The 16965-nt window shown below is 36.3% G+C and overlaps 1 protein-coding gene across 1 annotated transcript in view; it reads right to left on the bottom strand.

The window, feature by feature from the left end:
* Positions 1 to 4128: 4128 nt before the first annotated feature.
* The window catches only part of LOC105444874 (isoleucine--tRNA ligase, mitochondrial-like), a 34851-nt gene continuing 22014 nt past the window's right edge, over positions 4129 to 16965 (bottom strand). Inside the window, exons 14-21 of the mRNA XM_030988304.1 lie at positions 14484 to 14574; positions 13719 to 13827; positions 12712 to 12814; positions 11700 to 12055; positions 10498 to 10760; positions 7196 to 7380; positions 6062 to 6203; positions 4129 to 4519 (exon numbers count right to left, since the gene is read on the bottom strand). Of these exons, the coding sequence (XP_030844164.1) occupies positions 4374 to 4519; positions 6062 to 6203; positions 7196 to 7380; positions 10498 to 10760; positions 11700 to 12055; positions 12712 to 12814; positions 13719 to 13827; positions 14484 to 14574 (1395 nt within the window). The 3' untranslated portion in view covers positions 4129 to 4373. The remainder of the gene's footprint in view (positions 4520 to 6061; positions 6204 to 7195; positions 7381 to 10497; positions 10761 to 11699; positions 12056 to 12711; positions 12815 to 13718; positions 13828 to 14483; positions 14575 to 16965) is intronic.

Genomic DNA, 16965 nt, shown 5'->3' on the forward strand with positions numbered 1-16965 from the left:
ACTTCCCAAATCGGTGCCTGTTGGTCCCCCATGATCCTCTTTTTCTTACGTTAAATGAGAGCTGAGTTAATGAGATAGCCACCTGTCACAGTGACCTCGCTGGCTCGCTTGGTGGTCTTATCCCTTCTGGCTGAAGTAGTAAAGCCTGCCTTTAACTTACACAAAGTGCAATAAATAATATATGTACAGTGTAGTTGCAAGAATGTGACAGGTGTATGTTATTTTAAAATTATCTTATCTAGAAAATCATTTGCATAAGTTGATTTAGACCATTTAGGGGCAATTTTTACAAAGTCAATTCTACATTAAGATGCAGTTATTGTGTAAAATGTCTTAATGTTGTGATCTGTCAAAAACTGTATATTGATTATCTAACTAATGTATAGGTACTAGCACGGAACCTTCGATTCGCAATGCTCTCGGCTCTTTTATTATGTGTTTGTATACAAATATTGCATGCTCCGGCGTTCAGTGTAACAAAATATCTGAACCGAGAAAATTCAGAATTTCCCCGAGTTAAGTAATGTTTTACCGAGGCTGCAAGTGAAGTACAATGGGGTGAGGTCAATTAGGAATTTGGAGGAGAATATCGAGGGGTCAGTGACACAAAGACGTAACTCCATTTGGGTCATTTGGCCATTTTTGAGAAAAAGTGGTATATGTGTCACTGAGCACTTGGGCCTTAAGTTATGTTTTACTAGCCATTGACTTCAATGGGGTGTTGGATGGAGTTAAGTCTTTGAGTTTCCTGGAAAGGGAGCCCACATTTTTCTGAACATTTTTATATCAAATACTCATTTTGGCAAAATATGGAGTTACGTCCTTGTGTCACTGAACCCTCGATATACATGCATGATTTATTGAACAGAGAAAGGCTATATTTGTTACATAATATGAAGGGTATTTGCTATCCTTTGGGGTCGGGCCTTCTAGATAAAATTCAGGTTGCCTTCTCGTCAGATGCACACATCTTCTGCCCCTCTCTCACTCATGCTGCATATCATCTCCATCTCTTCCTTTCTCTCATCTCTCTCTTGTTGTCCTTTCTCTCTCTGTCCTTTCTCTCCCTCTCTCTCTTCCTTTCTCTTTCTCTCTCTCTCTTTTCCTCTTTGTCCTTTCTCTCTCTTCCTTTCTCTCTCTCTCTCTCCCTCTCTCTCTCTTTCTTTCTCTCTCTCTCTCTCTCTTTCTCTTTGTCCTTTCTCTCTCTTTCTCTCCCCCTCTTTCTCTCACTTTCTCTCACTCTCCCTTTCTTTCTCTCTCTCTTATCTAGTTTAATAAACAATGTGATTAGGCTCCCTATCTATAATGGTCAAGATAAATAAGGTTAATAATAATACACACTGTTTTTACCAACTGTAAAAATAGATGTTTATTTCTTATATTTTTTATTTTAATAGTTTCATATTCCATTCAAAACAATATGCTTTCCAAGTTTTCATTACACATGTAGTCACTTTGGCCTTTGATTTGTTTAGTAACTATATAATGTATAGATCTGTAAATAGATAAAAACTTCACATTATATCATTTTGTTCAGCTAACTTAATAAGTAAAATGTTCAGATCTGATCTGAACAAGAGTTTAAGGCACATCCAAAGTAAAATGCTCAGTAAAATACTTACTTAAACCCACAGACAGAACTGAATACGGCCTAAGGTGCTCTGAAGTCTGAACATTACTTGCCATTAAATGTGTAAGACCATTCAAATTCATTTTTATCGTAGCTTTAGCAGGGCTATTAACTCAATACAATGTTGAAATGTACTGCAATCGTCAATGTACTGTAAATTGCTAACATAGCTAACATATGGGACACAATAATTTGGACTTTTCAATATAGAAGATTTTAAAGGGGAAAAAAAGGCAAGTGACAACATGATACCTTCCAATGCAAGTCTTTGAATATCTGGCCCTCGAAGTACCATAGGGCCCATAGGATAACCTAACTACCTGTAATGTCTGTGCTTGATACAAAATATGCAGACCTGCCAACCTCTGGAGTTCAAAAACTGTATTCTTTAATCCCAAAAGTTGTATTCTTTAAAAAAAACACGGACTGTTACGCGGATCAATGCCTCTTACAGTTCTTACATACAGGAAGAATTTTTTTCATGGATCATTGGTTGAATATGCATGATTTCGTCACGACTGGTGTGTTCAATGAACCAATGAACATCTCTAAATTGCCGATGTGAGATGCTTGTAGAATACTTTTTTTCTCCTTTTTTTAGGTGAAAATCATATTTTATTGAGGAAAATCGTACTGTCGTAATTGCTTCTAAAAATCTTACGAAATAGGATTAAATCGTACTGGTTGGCAGGTCTGAACAAGGCATGTATACATTGAAAATGGACACATTGTTGGGCATATTTTAGCACATAAACTATGTGTTTTGTTGATTATCAAGGCTCGTTCAGATATGACACAGCAAAACCATGGCGTGTTTTGGCGTTCTGTTCATGATGATGTATTAACTACGCTTCACAAGTCTGTATCTTACAACACAGAGCTCAGTGAGTACGCACAAGTCCTTTGTTGCATACAGTTGCCATTGTTTTACACATTAAAAAAAACAAGGCGGCTTTTTTGCAGTGGTTTAACATGCCATATCTGAACAAGCCTTTATTAAGTACAGTTGATGTATGTACATATTAGCTAGCAATTCAGTAGAAATTCTTATTATGATGCACTGGAGGTAGAAATTAATCTTTACAAATGATGGCCAGTGATATGTACGATGAAAAGCATCTCTCCTGTGAATATGGTGATTCTACATGCATTTCATGATGTTTTAATGATGTATATACATATATCAATCCAAGTGTCTTGCATGAGTGTTCTGTACATTTTGAGATTATGAATGATATTATATTGTAACATAAATATTACGATCAATTCAAATGTTGGTAATTTCTGTGAATTCTTCACTGTTCCACACAAATAAAGAAAAGTTTCTAACACAAGTCACTATACTTTGAACTTTGTTTTCTTGTTGATCGATTGTAATCTTTAAGCTACAGTGTGCCATCAAATTACAAATATAAAGCTTTGTATGAGGCAAAACTTTGTGAGATAAGCAAAACTTATTATTGTGTTCAATGAAATACAAACTTTGTTTTACAATAAGCTGTTTGAATCTTTATCAAAATTTATAAAAATAACAATAATAAGAACAAGTATAAATATTAATATTATTAATAATATTCCACATTTTTATAGCGCTTAATACATCAACAATGTCTATGAGTGCTTTATAAATATATCATTACCCCTGTTATCAGTTCAGGCATGCCTGCACACAATGTATACACATTCTCCACTCCCAGGGGAGCATTTCAGCCAGGTGCAATTTTACAGACACTCACAATACTGAGCAAACTACATTAACGTTCGCACCATTAAACGCCAAGCCTCATACATGATAAGCCAAGGTAAACTAATGCAATCTTTTTGTTTTTGTAATGAAATGCTTCATATATCCGTATCTTATTGCACAGAGCTCGTGAATACGAGTAGGAACTTTGATGTGTGTAATTGCCATTCATTCACGCATCATGGTTCGCCCCAACAAATCAGAACAAGACTTTAAGATGCCTACAAGTACTTCTATTAACTTCAATCATTCTATCCCCAGTTGCTGAAAGCATTCAAAGAAGTGCTTAAAATCAGGCCCCACTTGCTACAAATCACTTGAGGGCAGCAGATATAATTTTAACTACAACCCCTGAAACCTGCATTTTATAGCCTCGTTCAAATATCATATGAGGCACCTAAACCGTGATGTTTGAACGAGGCTTGAAGGTTCATTCATCTACTGCAATAATAATAATAATAGTAGTTAGTTCTTATATAGCGCTTTTCAGGACCGAACGCTCTCTCAAAGCACTTTACAGATATAAATATTATACCTGGTCATCAGATTCAGGCTTACCCGCACACAATGTATGCACATTCTCCACTCCCTGGGGAGCCTTCCAGCCAGGCGTCTTTGTTTACAAGCACACACTTGCTAATCTAACCACATTAGCTTTCGCATCCTACCGGGTACCCATTTAACACCTGGGTGGAGAGTGGCAAATGTAGATCAATGTCTTGCCAAAGGACATTAGTGCTGTGGTGGGACTTGAACTGCGGACCTTGTGATCCTCAGTTCGGTGACATATCCACTCGTCCATGACACCTCTAAAACACCACGAAAATGCGTAGCAGGCTGGGTGAGGAGACTACACATTATTAGCCTCATTCCCAGCCGTGAGTAAGAGATGCAGTACAGCGTACACAGAGTCTGTTAGCTTCCATGGCAGTGTGCTTCCTGCATCGATTGCAACGAAAATGGGTAGCAGGCTGATGAAGAGACTACACGTCATTAGACTCATTCCCAGCCTTGAGTAAGAGATGAGGTACAGCGTACACAGAGTCTGTTAGCTTCCATGGCAGTGTGCTTCCTGCATCGATTGCAACGAAAATGGGTAGCAGGCTGGATGACGAGACTACACGTCATTAGCTTGGTCATATCATCTGTATAATAATAAAATCAATAATAACATATAAGACTTGTCAGGTGCCAAATCCATTTGAAATCAAAATACTCATATCATCTGTATAATAATAAAATCAATAATAACATATGAGACTTGTCAGGTGCCAAATCTATTTGAAATCAATTTTTCAAGACACACTAGTGGTAAAAAAAGAATCACATAAAACACTTGCACACAACAACAGCAAAGAGAAAGAGAACAATTATCGATAGGCCAGCTCAAACAGATGTTTTCTGATTGTAATTGAACACTTCACCTGATTTGCTATTTCTAATGTAATAAATAAGGTGAGAAAAAAATTCAATGCTTATTGGGCTGGAATTTATTATTACATTTGATCTAGAGCTCAAACAGGAGGAAGTGGAATGCAATTGATTCTGTAGTTGAGATTTTTATAAATCTGAAGATTTAGCAGGAAAATCTTTTCAGGCCCATGGAATATAATAATACAAAATAACCCTTTTTACCCAGGGAAGCCTCATCAGCACCAATGCTGTTCTTCCTGTAATTATTTCCCCATGAATGGCAAGCATTCCATTTACACCTGGGTGAAGAGCTCTTGCAGCGCAGTAGAATATATTCACAAAGTTATTGCGCTTTACAAATGAATATATTATTATCATTATTATAAGAGTGGCAAATGTGGATAATGTTTTGCCAACGTGCCAGGGTGGGATTTGAACCTTCAATACTTGGATTGAGAGTCAAGAGAATAAACCACTATAACATGACACCTCCCCAGCAAGAACAGATCCCCACCGAGCTGTAATTATTAATATCACTATTTGGAACCAGTGGGTAAATAAGAAACAAGTGAACTTCTTTTGTTCTGTCATTATTATCATGATTATCATCATTTATCATTATCATCATTTATCATTTGTAGAGGTGTTGTGGTCTCGTTGATACATCATCAGACTGTGGATCATATGGTTTGGGGTTCAAGTCCCACCTGGGCACTAACGTTCTTTAGCAAATAGGTACCTGGCAAGAAATAATTCCTTGAAATGCTAGAGCGCTATCATGGCAGCCATGCTAAAGCCAGGCTATTTCTTGGGGAGTGTCAAATGTGACAGACATGCACGCTATACAAGAACACACTATTATTATAATTATTTGGAACCCAAAAATGATGACGATAATGTGCAGCTGGACCAATTAGTTGTATGATACTATTCCTAGGAAACCCCACCCTCCCCTTTCCCTTTTCTCTTCCCCTCTCCTGCCCCCCACCCCCCCCCCCCCCAAAAAAAAAAAAACTTCTAAGATGACTCTCTCCAAAAGGACTGTATTTAGCATTCGACTTTACCATGAATAAAACACCAATGGAGACATTTTACAATGGTCCACGTATATGTAAATGTTTGTAGTTGTATAATACTTTTCATATGGAGACTTCCCCCCCCCCCCCCCCACTCCTTTCTTCAAATTCTTCTGTTATTCAAATCTTCCCATCTCCTGCCAAAATGTCTAACATGAATTCCAAAGAACACAAATTGTTCATATTGGATGTTTATACCTGGTATAGGAAGCTCTGTAGATACCAACTTGCATCCATCTGGAATATCTAATGGAGGGGTTCCCATTGCAACCGTTGTGAAGGATGACATCAGAAACTCAGACAGATCTGATTCGCAGCTGGTCTTTTCTTCTTGAAGTAACTGTTGATTTGTAGAAGAAAAAAATATTAACTTTTATAAATGTAATGCTTCCTGGAAGAAAATTCAATTATTCAAACATATTTGTGGCTTACACTCAGTAAATAAGATTGATCTATCTGTGTTGAAAAACAAGTCAGAAAAAAATCTTGGACCAGCGGGACTTGAACCTGCCATCTACTGCTTGCCGGGCAGCAACTCTACCACCAGGCCATCACTGGTCCATCGCACAATCACGATGAACTAGAAACAAATACCCAAGCTCTCCTGATTCATTCTGACTTATTAATATTCACTAGTCCCCCATAAGACAATAATAAGTTTTTATAAATGTAACGCTTCTTGGGAGTGAATGAGATCGATTGATTTATCTGTATTAAATTTTTTTTTGTAGATATAACAAAAAGCTATCAAAGATCAATACAGCGGAATCTACACTTAAACCTCTGACAATGTTATGTCTACTCTTGAACACAAACGCTGCCAATGTTTACTGCCATGATTATATTATATAATCTAATGTGTCTAAAAGTTATTATTTTGTTGAGGAATTCAATATTACAGAACAGGTATGTTGAGTAAGGGGTAAAGTAATTGTCTTCTAACTGGGAAGTTCTGCATTCAAAGTCAAGTCAATGAGCTAGTGCCTTTGAAAAGGTTGCCATCAAATTACAAGGTCCCTTTATAGAGAGAACTATTAATGATAATACTAATAATACAATGTTTATCAAGCGCATAATAAACTAATGTTTCTTTATGCGCTGTAAAAGCATGAATTTCGAGAAATTTAATCACATAAAAGGAATCAACAAAGAGAAATATACAAGTCTCATAACTACTAAAAATGACTACCGGTAACTTAACATAGCTCATCAGTAAATCAATTCGCTTTTCTCAGTCAATATTGACTATATTTATGTCAGGTTTTGTCAACATTTTTTTAAATTCATGTCATAAATGGGGTGAAAGAGGAATGATATTCAGGAATCTTTTACCTGGAGAAGATGTAGCACTTGGGCATCCTGTGTGTAGATTGAGACATCATACTCCCTGCTCTTGGGAGCCTGAATGGCACTGTGGAATGTCTCTCGTAGGACTGTGAGGGCGTCCCATTGGTTCGCTAGATGAGGTTGATACCACTCAGGGTCAGGGGTCGTCCAGCCGGATTTGAACACACTTCCTAAAGTATAAATCAAAATCGAGGTGTTGTGGTCTAGTGGAAACAGCACCGGACTGAGAATATGGTGTGTGGTTCAATAGACCAGTTCATGCTCTTAAAGTATAAATCAAAATAGAGGTGTTGAGGTCTAGTGGAAACAGCACCGGACTGAGGATCATAAGGTTTGTGGTTCAATAGACAAGGGGGACGTTTCACAAAACTTGTCATCAATGGCAAATGACAGTTTTTGATATAAGCTATTGAAATCCTTGCTTCTGATTGGTTATCAACAGATTTGTCACTGATTTTTGTCATTTGTCATTGAAAAAGGCTTTGTGAAACGGGTCCCTGTTCATGGTTAGCACATGTCCCAAATGACCCCGAATATCCACAGATCTTCAAAACATGAAGAGGTCCCACTACGTACATTCTGAAATAATCACTCCTACAGCAATGGAGGTGCTACATAAATTGCCATTGTTTTCCCTTTTCAAAGCATACTTCCACCTGTGTATCATGGAGTGCACTGCTTGTGCATAAATGAATAATGATTAAATCACTTGCATGAGCACGTATTTTTCTCTTCAAGTACAGTGGTGTATGTTTTAAACTTAATTAGGTGGTCTGTCGTTTTCGACAGATCACCTATTGTTTTCGTCAGAATTTTCTTTCTTTATTTATTTATTATTATTATTATTATTATTATTTATTTTTATTTCTTCCCGATTTTTGTGGTCCGGATAACTCAAGTTTGGTTAAATTATTTTCATTAAATTTCGGCACAATTATAGGTCATTGTCATGAGACGTGACAGGAACATTTTCAAGGTCAATAGGTTATTGTGACGTCATCCAGGCGCCATTTTGTGAAATCACGTTATCCATCATATCTTCATGATGCATAAGCAAAGGTCATTCATATTCAAATCACATATATTTTAGGTCAAGGGTCAAAAGGTCATGTCATCAAAGGTCACATAAAGGTCATGACGCGCGCGTACGTGTGCGTCAAAATTTTAAAATGCTCAAAATCACTTAACTATTAAAGGAGAGTACGAATCAGGTCATTTTAAACATTTCAAAATTTTCCGTCCGTACGTGTCAACGCGCGCGTTGCGCGCGCTCACATGATTTAGATTCCTCTTACCGTAAATGACAATTTACATTAATTTCAGTCACTCTTGACCTTTTATAAGGCCGTGAGCGCGCGTCAAAGTTCAAAATCCGCGCGTGCTGCTATGGGCAATATAATGCAAATTTGATCAAAAACATCCCATTTTAAAAATCAAAATAGCTCTTCAGATAGTCAATTTACCCCAACTTTTATATCATGGTTGTAAATAGCATGAGTTGGAGATATGATTTCATGTGTCATTTGACCCTCAATTAACTCATGACGTCATCATAATGGCCTCCGAACTCAAAATATCAATTTGCATATTATGACGTCAGCAGATTTTTGGAAAATTGATTGTATCTCTGTAAATATTAATCAATTTTCTTTCAAATTTTGATATGTTCTACCTTAGAATATTCTCTACAAATGCAGTCACAACAATAATTCATTTTTACAATAATATCATGGCGTATTTTTGCGATTAAAGGAGGCATGTCAATTTTTCACATTTTGCGTGTATTCTCTACGGGACGTGACTTTTTCTCAAAACTGGATTCTACATTCTCGTCTTTCGCAAGCAATATCTCCGTCGTTTTATCTTTGTTTACGCTGAGCTTTGAGTATGTTGTAGCTGAGACAATAAGCTATCACAAGTGTGCCCTTTATTTTTCGATCAGATGCCGGGATCATGCTCATATTTCACTTGGAATGTGGGATTTGAGGATTACATTTTCCGTTAACGTGTAATCGCTATGGGAAATGTTTTGGTATATCGGTAATGCATTTGACTTCGGCCCTCGAGAACCCTGGTTCGAGTCCAGGCGTCTCCAACAATTTTTTTTTCTTCAATTTGTTTTCTTTTTGAATTTTCAATGATCACAAAAATTAAAGACAGACCACCTAATTCGTCCCCATGACGAATTAAATTTCTAGTTTTTTATTGAATTTGTGATTAAATCAACATTTTAGGTGATTAGATTAACATTTTAGGGCAGTTGTTTGATGTGCGGTATGTTAAAAAAAAAAAAATAATAATAATAATAATAATTTTTAAAAAAAAGTATTTTATGAAGAAAAAACGTACTACCGTAATTTGGAGGAAAAAACAGAGTAATTCCGGTAAAAACAGAATAGTTGGCAGCTCTGCTTATTCCCTAATCAGTCAGTCTCACATGCAATTTTGCACAAAACAATGAGCAGCAATTTGATAGAAGGGTTGCTTTGTGGGAATTTCAGATGACTGTCTTTTTTCCATCGTTTTGATCAAACACAAATTGGCAACACTATGATGTATCTTGCAAGGTCGTCACCAATTTGCTCTGTTCATCAAATATCAAAAGCTTTTTTATTTTTGCAGTTAATGAGGACGGAATAGTGGTTTTGTCATACAGGGGTTGTATAGACAAGTATTATTGGAAATAATTATATTTAGGGAGCATGTCCGACTGCAAGTTTTTTTAAGGGAAAATGGGAGGGGACCTCGATACATCACAGAGTGGCCAATTTGTGTTTGATTGATCACAAACTTAAAAAATCATAACTTCTTATTTGCTCAAACTTTCACTGACCCGTTCCTCTAATTTTTCTGCTACTATTACAGCCAATTTAATATCAAGGTGGACTTCCCTATTTAAAGGTAATACAAAGTTTTGGTATAGGGTCATGAATTCGAATCAAATGACAAGACTAAAGTTATGAAATTGTAAATAATTAACTCTTTATGTTGTATAGCTCCCTCTTACGGTCAAGATATTAATTAAGCTATTAAACAATGTTTGTTGACTAAAATCTACCAATTCGCTTTTCCCGTTTGAAAAATAAATATCACAACTACATATTCTGAGAATTTCATGGTCGCAGCTACCACTGTACGGCCGTAGGCGCTATTTGAAATTTATCAAAATTTACTGGGAGCATCGGTAAATTTTCAAATTCAATTTTTTTCGAAAGCAGAAGTGTTTAAGGGGCTAAATTTTCTAGTGCTTATAATACATCTACAGGGGCTTCCAAATACATCAAAATTGTAAAGAATCCCTATCGACCCAATTTTCAAAATTTCCCAAAACTTTGTATTATCTTTAAACTCCACAAATATTAATATACTAGGAAGATACTTCCCACTCTGACTTAAGGTACCTTCTTGTTGTTTGGAGTAATGAAGATGTACTTCTTCTGCTAGATGTGGTACGATGGGAGCTAACGACCTTGAGATGACCTCCAGCATATGATGGAGTACTGTCTGACATGAACGTCTCTTCTCACTATCTCCTCTCTCACAATATAACCTGAAAGATACATAATAAAGGTCAGACTCCTTGGGTGGTATTCTCGAAAGCGGACTTACTTTAGTCCATGGTTTAATCCACCGACCATATGAATATGTTTTTGAATAATTTAATCTGTCACTAAATTAAAATAAAATGTAATAACATAATTAATAAACAGCAATATAACTATATGCATGATATACTTATGTTATCATGGTAATTTAGGGACATATCAAATTATTCAAAAACTATATTCATATGGACACTTGGCATTCCATACTTATTCGGTGGATTAAACCATGGACTAAAGTTAGTCCACTTTCGAGAATACCACCCCTTGAGAACATCTCATGTATCTCGCATACACTCTGGAAATTGTGGGTATGAATATAGCATCTTATGCTGTACATGTAATTTAGCCCCATAAGGGATACTCTATTTCTAAACTTTTATTCCCCTTTACAAATTATTATGTTCTATACATGTTGATCGTAACATATGTTTTAGTTAATTGGTCAGTTTTGCTACTGTCATTTAATTTTAGTATTAATATTTAGTATTTAAAATGTTACATACAATATTATAGGTAATTTTATAGGCAACTGCGTGCAACAAAAGTCCTGACCATATTTACTTAGCTCTGATTTATCAGGTAGGAAATATGAAGCATACTACAGTCATCATGAAGAAGAAAAAAAACGCTGCAGTATACCACTGCATATTTGAACAAGGTTTAAGAGTCAAGCTACACAAGATGAATGTGATTAACCAGGCGTTGTGGCGTGCGCCTGTAATCCAGCTAAAAGTGGAAGTTATAAACTGATTCAGCCAAGGACGCAGGTTCAAAACTCGCGTCTTTCGGATGGTGACATTTAAAGGTCGGTCCCCAGAAGTAAATAATCATATCTGATTGATACACGTCTGTAAAAACCCATTGTAATTCTGTGGAGTACTCACCTATCCTTCACTGTCTCTAGATAAAAAGACGAAATCTTGTTATGAACCAGATCCATAGCGCTTCTTGTCACTTCACTGAATTCATAATCCTCATACGCTCTCGTCACGTGATCACTGTATTCATGAAGCAGATGAAGCATGTATCGATCCAACGGTGTCGTCTCAACTGCACCCTCGCTTGGCTTGAAGTCGGACAGGTTTCCTAGGAAGTAGCGGAATGTATTGCGTAGCTTTATGATGTTCTGATTGGTCATTGCAAAGAGGTCAGGTCCGACGTTGATACGACCCATCCAATCAGAGTCAGCCATTCGCCATCTTAGGACGTCTGCTCCGTAAGCTGGCTCCTTCTTTTTGTTCTGTCAAATCAAAATCAGAGCATTGAAGTATTACTGCAGAATCCTTATCACATTTAATATTGAAGTACTAAATCATATGATTTACACAGTAAACTCTCTTCCTTTTTTCCTTTTTTACTTTATTCTTTTTCTTTCTTTCTTTCTCTCTCTCTTTCTCTCTCTTCCTCTCTCTCTCTCTCTCTCTCTCTCTCTCTCTCTCTCCTTTCCTTCCCTATATCTCTCTTAACACTTTGTAAGTCTAACCCCCCCCCCTTCCTTTGCTTTTCCATGTTCTGTTTCCCTTCTCACTGTAATCATAGCAAAATGTTTAATACATTATAAAAATACAGGGTAAGGAGAGATACATGGACAAGGAGAAACAGCAAATATACAAAGACGGAAGAGAGAAAGAAAGAAAGGGAAAGGGAGGGTAAGATTGACAAAACATTAAAGAGACTTAGGGAGAAGGGAGGGAGAGGGAAAGACAGAGAGAGAGAGAGAGAGAGAGAAAGAGAGGAGAAAAAGGAGAAAAAGACAGAAGAAGAAATAACCGGAGAAGAAACTAAGTGATGCAGTTTTTCTACTCTGTATGAGTATGATATTAAATTTTGTCTGAATAAATTCAAATCACATCAAAGGAAGGGAGGAAGGGGGAAACATGTATTGTATAGACTAACCTTCCCACCGCCCACAATGACATCAGGGTTAACAACGTTCCCGAGGGATTTTGACATCTTACGTCCTTCTGCATCTAACGCAAACCCATGCACCAAAACAGACCTTGATGAAATAAAGATGGGTGTATAAAGAATCAGCTGTTCATAAGAGTTAGGCAATGTACTACTGATCGCTACATGGATCATAAGAGTTAGGCAATGTACTACTGATCGCTACATGGATCATAAGAGTTAGGCAATGTACTACTGATCGCTACATGGATCATAAGAGTTAGGCAATGCACTACTGATCGCTACATGGATCATAAGAGTTAGGCAATGTACTACTGATCGCTACATGGATCATAAGAGTTAGGCAATGTACTACTGATCGCTACATGGATCATAAGAGTTAGGCAATGCACTACTGATCGCTACATGGATCATAAGAGTTAGGCAATGTACTACTGATCGCTACATGGATCATAAGAGTTAGGCAATGTACTACTAATCGCTACATGGATCATAAGAGTTAGGCAATGTACTACTGATCGCTACATGGATCATAAGAGTTAGGCAATGTACTACTGATCGCTACATGGATCATAAGAGTTAGGCAATGTACTACTGATCGCTACATGGATCATAAGAGTTAGGCAATGCACTACTGATCGCTACATGGATCATAAGAGTTAGGCAATGCACTACGTATCGCTACATATATATTTATATAATATTGATGAATAGCAACATGTTTTGACAGGGTTTCAGGTTCAAGGTCAAATGGAGCTATTAAAGCAATCATGCACATTCAAAGTGCCATTCTGAAACAAGAAACTGCTGCAAAATTAGAGAAATTCAACATTCTTTTTCAATCCCAGCATGGAATTTTTGCCGATCTTGCCAATTCTTAAAATTCAAGTTTCAAGTTGTTTAGTCTTTAATGAACATTACTTTTATAGGCTTTCTGTGAGAGACACATCAGTATAGTACATATAGAGTCTTTGAAGACTGAAAATATTTCTCACCTATAAGGAGCAGTGCCTTGTGCAGCTACGCTGGTGAGTAAACTGGTCTGGAACCATGCTCCATATTGATCCTCACCCTCGATATAAACATCAGCCTGATGGCCTGCATCTATATTACACACAAAAAAACATAGCAAAACTAGCTTTCCGTGAAGGACTATGTGGATGGAGGTCTAAAAAGGTTACATCTATCTACACTCAATCATTACTGGCTTAAAGGGGAACTCTATCCTGTTATCAAGTTGTTAAATGGACAATAAATATGAACCTTATGAACCTTATGAACCTTTTACGCATTATTCTTTTCGAAACGTACATTATACGCTAATCCCGAGTCATGAAAATGTCATGCATAGCTGATCATTGAACTTGGCATCTCTGTAAGAGTAAAGTCTGAGCATCTTTAATTAGACCTACAATAACAGTGCCATCGGCATATTTAAGAATAGAAACATTTTGTGAGAGGTAACGGCAGTCATTAGTGTAGAGAACAAAGAGGATGGCAGAGAGGACACAACAGGTGAGCCTGTAATAGTCAATATCGGCTAGTACGTAGTCTAGCAATTACTACTTTTTTTTTTCTTTCCACTCTGGCCCTGATGCATGACAAAAATGGTTGCCATGCGTGACAGCGTTTTCAGACCCTTGATGCGTGACTGTCACGCTTTATGGTAGCTCTGCTCTTATTCAAGGGGGGAAACCAATGTTCAAATTGTCTTTCAAAAAGGATAACCATTTTATTTGCATTTAGTGACACATTCTTACCTTTTAAAACATGAGACCATGAAGTACCACTATCAAACCAAATATCCAAGATGTCTTCACCCAACACTACGTCATCTAGACAGAGATCAAACTGGAGAAAAAGAAACACAAAACCACAGCAGAGTGAATTAAAGAAAGACTTACAAAATTCTTCACTTAAAGGCATCGTTTAACAATGTTGTAAATCTGAGATGCATGGCCTTACGTAATATCAGTGTCTGTGATATGGTGTCATATTGAAGCCCTAAAAAAATTGCGCTTCAAAATAATCATGAAGTGCCTCAACAAAGCAAAAATCTTTGAGTGACCAGTTTTACCATACTCATTTTCCCCCAATAGTCTGTAGTATTATAAAAACCATTAGGAAAAAGCAAAATTTTATTTCGATTTCCAATCATAAATATCTTCATAATCAGACAGGCTTGTAAAAGTCATGGGATTCCTGACTGACCTAAAGCTTTATAATTATGAGCTGAATCCAGGATTTTGTTTCAGAATCTGAGGCGAAGATACTGAGTCACTTTAAAGCAAGGTCATCAAGATTATCAACTACCTTGCATAAAATTTGACTAATATTAACTCTTTATGCGCCACTTAAAAAACCCCCCTGTGCCACATTCTTTTAGGGTCACACATTTCGAGGGAATCTTTATTGACTCTGCTGAATCAAGAGGCTATAACTCTTCACTGGATGATCATGATGAAAAATATTGTGCAGCAAAGTTGTAGACCGGAAAACGTGCTTTTCGATGAACCGTCATTTGTTATATTTTGAATTATCATTTTTATAATAATCATAATTATATAATGTTTAATTTTTCTTATTTACGGCAGTTTTTTATCCCTCTAGAATTTCTTATTTAGCAATGATAAGACATCTTCAAATCGAATCTATTAGAAAGGTGGACTTCTTACCTTTCTTTACATACCTTGCTCAAGTATTCTAACAATTCAGAAGGTTAGTATTTAGGTTGTTGAAGAAAAGAAGTTCAATAGGGAGAGACTTGAAAGTACCCCGCTCAGCCACCCTTGACAATGGGCTAATCTGCCCATTGAAATCCCTATTACCCCAGGTTATTGTCAATGTCCGGTTTAGCGGGGCATGAAAAGGGACGTCGTGGGGATGTTTTTCTTTGTTGTGCCATGATAAGTCAATAAGAAATAAGAGAATGTTATTGATTTTGCCCACTGGTATGAGCATGTAAAAATGGTATAGGCATAATATATTATATGTGATATACATGACATAATCAGCATCTTATTGAAATGTCTCATTATGAATGTTCACCGCATCTGTTCTCTCACCTTCTTTACCCCTCAATAAAATTGATTTCAAGTACATTTATCACAGCCATAGATATACAAAGAAAGAATGAATCAATCTTAAAATATAAACTATATTGCATTGTTTTCCATTTACTTTATTGTGAGAGAGCTTATTATCAGAAATGATTGACGAGTGGAGTATGCAATGAATAAAATATGGAGAACGGACGTGAGAGACATTATGAGAGAGAAATAGTGATATGAAATGAAAGGACTTTACTGTGAATAAAGATTATAAGAGAAAGAGATAAAGATGACGGCAAGACAGGATACATATTGATACGAAAATAACAATAATAATGAGATAGAGATGACGGAAAGAAAGAGAGTAAACACTGATAGCATAAGAATGAATAAAGATAATAAGAGAAAGATATAGAGATGACGGCAAGACATAGGGTACATATAGATAGGAAAATGATAATAATAATAAGATAGAGATGACGGAAAGAAAGAGAGTAAACACTGATAGCATAAGAATGAATAAAGATAATAAGAGAAAGATATAGAGATGACGGCAAGACATAGGGTACATATAGATAGGAAAATGATAATAATAAAAAGATAGAGATGACGGAAAGAAAGAGAGTAAACACTGATAGCACAAGAATGAATAAAGATAATAAGAGAAATATATAGAGATGACGGCAAGACATAGGATACATATTGATAGGAAAATAATAATAATAATAAGATAGAGATGACGGCAAGAAAGAGAGTAAACACTGATAGCATAAGAATGAATAAAGATAATAAGAGAAAGATATACAGATGACGGCAAGACATAGGGTACATATAGATAGGAAAATGATAATAATAATAAGATAGAGATGACGGCAAGAAAGAGAGTAAACACTGATAGCATAAGAATGAATAAAGATAATAAGAGAAAGATATAGAGATGACGGCAAGACATAGGGTACATAATTATAGATAGGAAAATGATAATAATAATAAGATAGAGATGACGGAAAGAAAGAGAGTAAACACTGATAGCATAAGAATGAATAATGATAATAAGAGAAAGATATAGAGATGACGGCAAGACATAGGGTACATATAGATAGGAAAATGATAATAATAATGAGATAGAGATGACGGCAAGAAAGAGAGTATTACACTCATAGCATAATAATGAATAAAGATAATAAGAAAA

The sequence above is a fragment of the Strongylocentrotus purpuratus genome, unplaced genomic scaffold (assembly GCF_000002235.5).
Source record: "Strongylocentrotus purpuratus isolate Spur 01 unplaced genomic scaffold, Spur_5.0 spur5_scaffold_17, whole genome shotgun sequence".
Lineage (NCBI taxonomy): Eukaryota > Metazoa > Echinodermata > Echinoidea > Camarodonta > Strongylocentrotidae > Strongylocentrotus > Strongylocentrotus purpuratus.